The following is a 10,018-nucleotide window of genomic DNA, read 5'->3' as shown; positions in this document are numbered from 1 at the left end:
CCCCCGCCCTCCCAATATGTCCCTTCATCCAGCACAGCTCAGCCCTGGGGACACCCTCCCCCGCTCCCCCCCTCCCCCCCCCCCCCCCCAGCAGCATCACCCCCCTTTGCAGCCAGATTTTGGTGCCCCCCCCCCCCCCTCCCCCGGCAAAAAGTCATCCTCTCCCCCAAAATCTGGCTTAAAAAAAATAATCGTGAGGCACAGGAACATGGCGAGCGTGGGGTGGGGGGGGGGGGGGGTGTGCTGGCACCCACCTCCCCCCCCATGGGGGTGCTGGATCCAGACCCCGGGGGGGGGGGGGGGTGTCAAAGCACCAAGCGAGGCAGCGGGGAGGGGGCTGGGTGCTGCGCAGCACCCAAAAAAAGGACCGTCTGGTTTGCACCCTGCGCGGTGCACGGCCCCGGTGTCCCCCCCCATCTCCTCCTGCGTCCCCCCCACCTTGCCCCGACAGCAGAGACGCTTCAGCAGAAGGTGCTGGGGGGGGGGGGGGGGAGTGGGGGCGGCAGCTAGGACCAGGCATGGAGGAGCCTGGTCCCCAAAAAAAAGGGGCTGCTCCGAGCTCAGCACTTCAGTCCTGGAGGCTGGATACGGCCCCGGCCGCGGCAGCCCCTGGGCAGGGCACAGAGGGGCTTTAAAATGACCCTTTTTCCACCATTGCCAGGACTTGGAGTGGAGGGGGGGGGGTGGGTAAAGGCAGGGGGTCCCGCAGCAGGACACCCCAGAGGATGGCTCTGCACAGCCCCCCTGGCCCCCCGCTCCCATTCCTCCTGTCCGAGCCTCCGGCCATCTGAAATTCAGATTTGGAGGGGCAGCCAGAGGACGGTGTCCCCCCCCCCCCAACCAGGGCTCCAGCCCGGCTCCGATGGCGGCTGGGGGGGGGGCGCAGAACAAGGGACCAGCCCCAGGGGATGCTCCAAGGTCCCTGGGGGATGCAGGGTGGGGGAGTCCAGGCAGCTCCGCTTCCCGGGGGTACGAAAGTTGGGTGTCCGACAGTGGTGGCACAGCCCGTACCTTGGGGTTGAGGACGCCGCCGCCATGACCCCCCTGCTTTTGGGTGGGGGGGTGGGCGGGGAGGGGAGCAGCGGCAGGCGGACGAGCTCCGAGAGCGCTGCGGGACCCGGGGGGCGGCACAGTTCGGGGCTCCCCAGGGATGGCACCGTCTCAGGGCGCTGGAGGGAATGCGGGTCCGGCTGCTGGGTGTCCCCAGGGTGTCCCCGGGGTGGGGAAGAGGCTCTGTCCCCTACTGCCCCGTCCCGTAGGGCCAGTTGAAGGTGCTCCCAGACAGCAGCATGTCCCTGATTAGTGTTTCGATGGGCGTCTTCCCCACCAGCCTCATGAAGAAGAGTTGGGAGATGAGGGCGGCCGGCACGGCCCGGAGAGCCGGCAGCCGCAGCAGGAGCCGGCCGAACCGCTGGGGCTGCGAGGGGTACTGCGACCGCACGTACTCCGTCAGGGCCACCTGCGCCTTCTCCTGCAAGCTCTCCACGTGCGCCGGGTCCGAGAGGCCGCAGGCGTCTGCGGGAGGGATGACGGGATGGAGAGGGGTCAGCGGTTGGAAATCCCCCAATAACCCCAGTGACACCCCACCACCACCACCACCACCACCCCCCCAGCCCCTCTCTGCCATTGCCACGCTCCCGCCCGGCCGCTCTCCTTGCGGAATGAGGGATGCGGGCGGCTGCAGCACGGTGTGAGACCCCGGCTGGGACTGCTGCTGCTCCTCCCTGCTAAGAAGGACCGGGCACCTCTGCAGCACGAGATAAGCATGGATGGACCAAGGGATGGGGCTCCCCAGGACCCCCACACACCCCCCCGCCAGCACACAGTGGTATTTGTGTTACTGTAGGTCTCATTCCCATCGTCCCAGGGAAGCGCAGCCCTGTGCCCGGGTGGACAAGTTGGGATGCTGCAAACCACGGTGGAGAAGCACCGGGGCACGAGGACCCTTTTCCACCCCTCCGAGAGCCACACGATGCTCTCTGGACCCCAAACCCCGAGGGAAATGGGGGCCAGATGCTCCCTGGGGGCTCCCAGCTCCATGGGACGGGGATGGGGACGGAGCCCGGTGGCGGCACCGACCTACCCGGCGTGAAGAGCGCGATGGCTTTGAGGCAGCTGTACTCGGCCGAGTCCACCTGGAGCCGGTTGAGCTTCTCCACCTGATCCTGGAAGATGCGGATCTGGTCCATGAAGGAGACAACGCGGTCGGCCGACATGGGGGAGGCGTGGAAGCCGGCGGCGGCCAGCAGCGGGGCCATGTGCAGCGGCAGCGCCGACTGCGCCGCGTTGAGGACGAAGAGCTCGCTCCAGCTGAGCCGCAGCAGGGCGACTTGGTCGGAGACGGGCAGCTCGGGAAAGAAGGGGATATTCCGGGCCCATTCCACCGTGCTGAAGAGGAGGCGGGCGGCCAGCTCGCAGATGTTGTCGATGCCCATGACGCTGCCTTGCTGGGCGTACTGGGAGCCGTAGCGGGCGGCGGGGTACGGCTCAGCCCGCAGCAGTTGCGAGATGAGCTCCGACACCGGCTGCCCGTTGAAGTATTCCCCGCTGGGCATGGTGTTGGGGCTGGTGCTGGAGTGGGTGGGGGGGATCCGGCCCCGCTGCACGGCTGCGGGGAGGGAGGGAAGGAGAGAAGGTGTCTGACCGCTCCTGCATCCCCCATCCCATTCCCTCCGCCCCCGGCAGGGCGAGGAAGGAGGGGGATGCTCCCTCTCCCCACCCGGCATCCCCAAATCCCGCCACCCCAAGGAACAACGGGTGGTTTTCAGGCGCTCGGGGAGAGGGAGGCGGCGCGTGCCGCCCGCTGCGCCCGCCGGCGAGCTGCCTGCCAGAGCCACGCCGAGCTGTTTAACATCCCGGTGATTCACCAGCAGCTCCCAGCGCCGCGGCTTGGCCATGGCCTCCCACCGGCAGCCGGGGTGGGATGGCGTCTGTGCCATCGCCTCCTTCGCAAGGACCCAGCACCGTGCCACCGCGCCCATCGGTGCCACCTCTTCCTGGGCAAGGACCCAGCACTGTGCCACCGTGCCACCTCCTCCTCTGCAAGGACCCAGCACTGTGCCGATTCATGCCACCTCTTCCCGGGCAAGGACCCAGCACCGTGCCACCTCCTCCTCCACAAGGACCCAGCACCGTGCCCATCCGTGCCACCTCCTCCTCTGCAAAGACCCAGCACCGTGCCACCGTGCCCATCGGTGCCACCTCCTCCTGGGCAAGGACCCAGCACCGTGCCACCTCCTCCTCCGCAAGGACCCAGCACCATACCCATCGGTGCCACCTCCTCCTCCGTAAGGAGCTCCGGCCACGCCGTGCCGACCGGGTGCCCCACCAGCACCACGTTGTGTGTGTGTCCCCCCCCCGGCACCAGCTGCAGCAGAGCAGGGCGATCGCTACCCAAGGTCATCGCACGGCGGCAATCATTTATTTGCAAATAAAACGTCCATCTTGGAAGCGTCGTTAACCCTGGGGCACTCCCCCTCCTAATTGCATTCAGGGAGAGCCATTTTTCAGCTTCCTCCCCCCCCCCCCGCCCCCCCACCCCCACCCCCCTCCCATTAGCGCCCACTATTTGCTCAGTCCCTAGTAATTAATTTATGGGCTGTTCATGAGCCACTTAAATGAGAGCTCTAAATCATGCTAAGTGGCAATAATGCCATCTCGACTCCTCGGGAAAGGAGGGAATTACTGTCCTGCTTCCAGTATCCTTCCCCCCCCCCCCCCCCATTTGCTCCTCGCATTAATGCCACCTGCCGCTGCGCAGCCCCATCCCCGCGGCACCTCCGTCCCTCTGTCCCCACGATGGGACTGGAGATTTGGGGCTAAACCCTTCGTCCCCTTTGCAGCAGCCTGGGAAGAATGTGGGGTTCTTTTCCGCCCCCCCCCCCGCACCCCGGGCGATGGGGAGGGAGCTCAGAGCACCCCGGGGATTTGCACGGCTCCGGAGCTCATCCCAACGCCTGGGCCACCGGGGCTGTCCCCGCTCCAGGTGTGTCACCTTATCAGCTCAAGGCTCCGGCTTTTCCAAACAAACACCACCTGCACCACCGGCACCCAGGGCCGTTCGAGGAGGAAAGGGGAAAAAAAAGGAAAAAAAAAAAGGAAAAGAAAAAAGAAAAAGGATGGGGGGCAAAAAGGGTGTTTTTGATGCAAAAAGGGTTCTGGGAGAAATGGGAGAGCGTCTGGCTGCAGTGAGAGCAGCATGGGCATCGGCAGCACCGGGAGCACCGGCAGCAACAGGAGCACTGGGAGCAGCACAGGCATCGGCAGTACTGGGAGCACTGGGAGCAACAGGAGCACTGGGAGCAGCACTGGCATCGGCAGTACTGGGAGCACTGGGAGCAACAGGAGCACTGGGAGCAGCACTGGCATCGGCAGTACTGGGAACACTGGGAGCAGTGAGGGCACTGGCAGCACCGGGAGCCATGTGGGCACTGGCAGCACTGGGAGCGCTGGGATCAGCGCAGGCACCAGCAGCACTGGGAGCACCAGGAACAGTGAGGGCACTGGCAGCACCGGGAGCCATGTGGGCATCGGCAGCACCGGGAGCACTGGGAGCAGTGCGGGCGCTGGCAGTACTGGGAGCAGTACGGACATCGGCAGTGCCAGGAGCACCGGGAGCACCGGGAGCAGCACAGGCATCGGCAGTACTGGGAGCACCAGGAGCAGTGAGGGCACCGGCAGCACCGGGAGCCATGTGGGCATCGGCAGCACTGGGAGCACTGGGAGCAACGCGGGCACCGGCAGCACTGGCAGCACCGGGAGCCGCGTGGGCATCGGCAGCACCAGGAGCACCGGGAGCACTGGGAGCAGCGTGGGCACCGGGAGCACTGGGAGCACTGGGAGCAGTGCAGGCATCAGCCGTACTGGGAGCACCAGGAGCAGTGAGGGCACTGGCAGCACTGGGAGCAATGCGGGCACCGGCAGCACCGGGAGCACTGGGAGCAGTGCAGGCACCGGCAGCACCGGGAGCCGCGTGGGCATCGGCAGCATCGGGAGCACTGGGAGCAGCGTGGGCACCGGAAGCACTGGGAGCAGCGCAGGCATCGGCAGCATTGGGAGCACCGGGAGCACCGGGACCAGTGCGGGCACTGGCAGTACTGGGAGCCCTCGTCTGGCACCGCAGCAGCCCCCCCACTGTGGCAACGGGGTTCACCGGGACCCCCCGGGAACCGTCCCCATCCCTGTGGCGTCGGCCGTTACCTTCCTTCCTCATGCCCACGCGGAAGCACTTCTTCAGGCGGCAGTACTGGCATTGGTTGCGGTGATGCTGGTCGATCTGGCAGTCGCGGTTGGACCTGCGGGCAGGAGCGGGGGCAGATGAGGTGCCGGGGAGGAGGGACATGATGCCGCCGGGGGTCCCTGCACCCCACCCAGCCCCTCCTTCACCCACTTTCCCCGTAAAAAGCCCTTCGCCTCCCAGCGCGGCCCCCTCGGTGCCGGCTGTGCCACGCCGGCCGCGGCGTGCAGACACAGGCGCTCCGATGCTATGGAAACAGAGCGATTCCCTACCGCAGGGGCTGCCAGTTCGCCATGCCAGCGATGCCCAGGGCTGGAGGAAAACCCGAGAGACCCCCGGGACACGAGGCTGCCACCCTCGGGGACACGCAGGGACGGGTGCCGGGGTGCGACGCCCCGCGTCCTGGCATGCTGGGGAGGGGAGGAGAGGGGGGAAGCATCGGAGCAGCCCCCCGGCCTCCCAGCCAGATGCGTGAGGAATTTCAACTATTTCCTACGAGGCCAGGGCTGCCCTGTGTGTCCCCCGTGGCGGTGACACGGCCCCGCACCCTCCGTGCTCCACTCTGGCCTCGACGGGACGCGGTGAGTGCGGCAAAGCAAAAATTGGTGACACCGGAGCAGCGGTGTCCGTGTCCCCAACCCCGGCGCGGGGTCTGCACCGGCCGGGGGGATGCTTTCCCCCCCTGAGCCCAGCAGCATCGCAGCCTGCAAGGGGGGGGTCATGCCCACCCCCGGGGCAAGGAGCTGCGGGCACCGGGTAGCCCCGCACCACGCGGCCACCACCGAAGGCAGCCCCCGAGCCCTGCTCCTGCGGCAGCGCGGGGAGCGAGGCGCTGGGACAGGCTGTGAGAGACGTTCCCCGATGGCTTCGGTAGTGTCCAAACCGCCCCCCCCGTCCCCGTCCCCCTGTCCCCACGGGACATTCGCCCTCCCGAGGGAATGACGCCGTCCCGAGGGTCGCAGCAGGCACGGGTGACACCGGGCGCTCGCATCCCACCCGAAGGGCTGCGGGAAAGGGGGGAAAAAGGGGGTTTATCAGCAAAACAGGGATAAATTAAGGCGTAAAAAGCAGGAGGGAAGCGCAGGCAGGGCCGGGCCACGCCGGCGGCGGCTGGGCTCTGCCTGGGAATCCCGACACGAATCTCCTCATCCCTACACGACTCCAGAGGCGAGCCAGGCAGGGATTCCCGCCGCGCTCAAACCGGAATTAATTCACCCCCGAACATCACCGCTGCGCTGAGCGCATTGGCGAAAACGCGCGGCTGATAAAAAGTTAACGCCGGCAGAGGAGCGAGCGATAGCTAATCAAAAAAAAAAAAAAAAAAAAAAAAAAGGAAAAAAAAACCAAAAAAGAAAAAAAAAACCCCAACCCCGTCAGATTACATCTTCATCAGCCGCCTGCGCCGCGGCGGGGGCCAAAGCTCCCGCCACCCGCTGCCGGGGTGTGTGGGGGGAGGTCCTGGGTGACCCTCACCGTGGCCTCGGCGCACCGGCCCCAGCACCAAGAACCGGGCCCCCCCCCCCCCAAAAAAAAAACCCTCCTCTCAGTTTTCTAGCGGCTCGTAGCGAGTTTCCCAACTGATAGGCTGCAGCCGAGCTGGGAAACCGTGAGAATACAAAAGGCGTACACTGTGCTAATTATGTAATTAGAACATGTAATTATTTAGTGCAAGAACTAAACTGAATCCAACTCACTTTTAATATTCAAATTAGAGCAATCTGGGCTCGATGCTGCTTTTGACTCCTGGAACAAAGCAGATGCCAGGGCTGCCGGGGGTGCATTGTTCCCGGCCCCTCCAACACTTACTCCCTACTTGGAAAAACCAATGATTTTCCACTGCGCCGACTCAATTCCCAGCATAAACGGGGTGGGGGGGGAACCCAAAACACCTGAAGCAGGTGCCCAGACAGCAGTGAGAAGCACAGGATAAAATCTGGGATGCTCGCAGCCCAGGAGAAGCCCCTCCATCGCCCCCCGCACTGGGCATCTGGGATGCAGAGTCCGTCCCTCTCCCGGGGAGCCCCGATTTGGCCTTTTCCTTTGTTCCAGGAAACGGGAATTTCTCCAAAGCCGCCTGTACTCCCCCCATCTTCAAATCATTCATCTCGAGCAGCCGCTCGGCTGAGTCTGCCGCTCCGATGGGGAAACTGAGGCAGGGTGGGCGACGCGCGGGCTGCAACCGCACGCACGGCGGGCGATGGGGAGGAACCGGGGGCTAACGGGAACCAAACCCTGCCCCAGGCTGGCAGCTCCGGGGCCCTGCTCCACGGCCACCAGCGGCTGGGGCTGACGTCAGCCAGGACCCGGCAACGCCGGTGCCGGGAGCTGCCGGGAAGAGGAGATGCTGCGCACGGGGGAGGACGAATCTAGGCCGCCCAAACGAGAGCAAAGCGGCTCGGAGACGGCTCCCGCCGCCGCAGCGGCGCTGCCCCTTCCCTTCCCGACGCCTCTCAGATGAAGCTCAAAGCAGCCGACACCCCCCCACCCCCCCCCCCCAGGCCTTCGGATGGGGAGAAAGCGGGGTGCGGAGCTGGGGTGCCCCGTCCCCAGCCTGGCTGGGGGGTGCCCACGGCCGGGATGTGGGTGCCATCCTCCCTGGGTTAGGAAACGCTGCTGGAGGCGCCCGCACGTGGATCCAGAGCTGCGAGAGAGCCCCTATATATACCCCTATACCCCACCACCGCCCCCCCGGGGACAGCCCGGAGCCGGGGTCCCCCACGCCCGCCGGCCAGCCCCACGCTCCGTTCCAGCCCAACGGAAAACTCCGGAGTTATTTCCAGCTCCAAACTTCGCAGGGGTCGTATCCTGGTCCTGCTGGTGGGCCTGAGGCTGGGGAGGGGGGGACACACACTGCAGCCCCTCTCCCCGGCATCTCCCCGGAGCCGCAGCACGCCGGGCCGTTGACATCTCCGGTTAAAATTATACCCGCTGCCGCACTGGTGCTTTCTCCGGGTAGAGCGGCCGTGACCGAAGTGACTCACAGCCACGACGCGTTTTCAGGCATTAGCCTGGAACGGCAATTAATGCCGGAGCAGCTCCGGGTGATGACGAGGAGCCGGACACCGGCTGTGCCCCGCGGCCCAGGGGATGAGGCGGCCAGGGCATCCGTCCCCGCGGGGCTGGGGATGCGCCGGGCAGAGGGGCTGCAGAGCGTGCAGGGACCCCGATAGTGCTGCACGGGGGCCAGCGCGCAGCCACGGCAGGGCCAGCGCGGAGCTGCACGGGGGCCACTGCGGAGCCAGGCTGGGGACCTGCACTGGGGGCCACCAAGAACCTGTACTGGGGGCAACCAGGGAGCTGCGCAGGGGCCACTGCAGAGCCAGGCTGGGGACCTGCACTGGGGGCCACTGGGGTGCTGCACCAGGGACCACCAGGGTACCTGAACTGGGGGCCACCAGGGTGCCAAACCAAGGGCCATCAGGGAGCCTGAAGTGGGGGCCACCGGGATGCCAAACCAAGGGCCACTGGGGTACTAAATCAAGGACCACCAGGGAGCCTGAACTGGTGGCCACCAGGGTGCCAAACCAAGGGCCACTGGGGTACTAAATCAAGGACCACCAGGGAGCCTGAACTGGTGGCCACCAGGGTGCCAAACCAAGGGCCACTGGGGTACTAAATCAAGGACCACCAGGGAGCCTGAACTGGTGGCCACCGGGGTGCCAAACCAAGGGCCACCAGGGTGCCGAACCAAGGGCCACTGGGGTACTAAATCAAGGACCACCGGGGAGCCTGAACTTGTGGCCACCGGGGAGCCGAACCAAGGGCCACCAGGGAGCCTGAACCAAGGGCCACCGGTGTGCCAAACCAGGGCCCATCAGGGAGCCTGCACCGGGGGCAACCCTTAGAGCTGCAATCCTGCCAGGGCTCTGCCACCCCCGGTGCCCCACCGTTCCCCCCCGACTCCAGTCCCCGTCCTCCCCTGCCCCCCGCCCCGGCCCCGATCCCTACCTGCAGGTGTAGCTGAGGTTCCTGCGGATGCTGCGCTTGAAGAAGCTCTTGCAGCCCTCGCAGGTGAAGACGCCGTAGTGTTTCCCGCTGGACTTGTCCCCGCACACCACGCAGTCCACCGCCGCCCCGGCCCGCTCCTCCTCGCCGTGCTCCGCGTCGCTGCCGCCGCCCGCCGGGGACGCCGCCTCCTCCCCGCCGCCGCCGCCGCCGCCGCCGCCGTTGGGCTCGCCCCAGCCGCCGGCCACCATGGCCATGGCTCCGCGGCCCCGGGGCTCAGCGCCGGCCCCGCCGCCGCATGGAGCGGTGCGCGGCGACCGGCGCCTCCCGGAACGAGTTCAGCAAGTTTTGGGTTTTGGTTTGTTGTTTTTTTTTTTTTTTTTTTTTTTTTTCGGGGGGCGGGTGGGTGGCGGCCGGTTTGGGATTTTTATAGTTTGGGGTTTTTTTTTGGTTCGGGGTTTTTTTTTTTTTTTTTTTTTTGTTTTCCCACCCCCCCGCCACCCCCCCGACCCCAGGGTCTCCCTCCCTCCTTTTCCCCACCCCCCCACCCCCTCCCCGGTTACCGGGGGGGCCCCGCGGAAACTTTGCGGCGGCGGGAGCGGGGCCCGGCGGGGCGCATCCCCCCGCGGGGCGCGGCGGCTCCGGGCGCGGCGGCGGCGGCGGCCCCGGGGCTCGGCCGCATGCGGGGGCCGCCGCTGCCCGCCCCCGGTGGCTCCTCCGCTCCGCGGCACCGGCAGGGAAGGAGGAGGAGGAGGAGGAGGATGATGATGAGGAGGAGGAGGAGGAGGCGGCGCTGCCCCGGCCCGCCCTCGCCCCTACGGGCCCCGCCGCCGCCGC

At 66.6% G+C, this 10,018-nt stretch overlaps 1 protein-coding gene across 1 annotated transcript; it reads right to left on the bottom strand.

Moving 5' to 3' along the window:
- Positions 1–446: 446 nt before the first annotated feature.
- NR2F6 (nuclear receptor subfamily 2 group F member 6) lies at positions 447–9,609 on the bottom strand. The gene is made up of 4 exons (XM_054181754.1): positions 9,185–9,609; positions 5,200–5,294; positions 2,084–2,608; positions 447–1,515 (listed from the first exon to the last, which is right to left on the bottom strand). Exons 1-4 carry the CDS (start codon positions 9,436–9,438, stop codon positions 1,241–1,243), a joined length of 1,149 nt encoding a protein of 382 aa, XP_054037729.1. The 5' UTR covers positions 9,439–9,609; the 3' UTR covers positions 447–1,240.
- Between the last annotated feature and the right edge of the window lie 409 nt (positions 9,610–10,018).

The sequence above is a fragment of the Rissa tridactyla genome, chromosome 22, assembly GCF_028500815.1.
Source record: "Rissa tridactyla isolate bRisTri1 chromosome 22, bRisTri1.patW.cur.20221130, whole genome shotgun sequence".
NCBI classification, from domain to species: domain Eukaryota; kingdom Metazoa; phylum Chordata; class Aves; order Charadriiformes; family Laridae; genus Rissa; species Rissa tridactyla.
The sequence above is the reverse complement of the archived record's forward strand: the minus strand, read 5'-3'. Positions and strand labels throughout refer to the sequence as shown.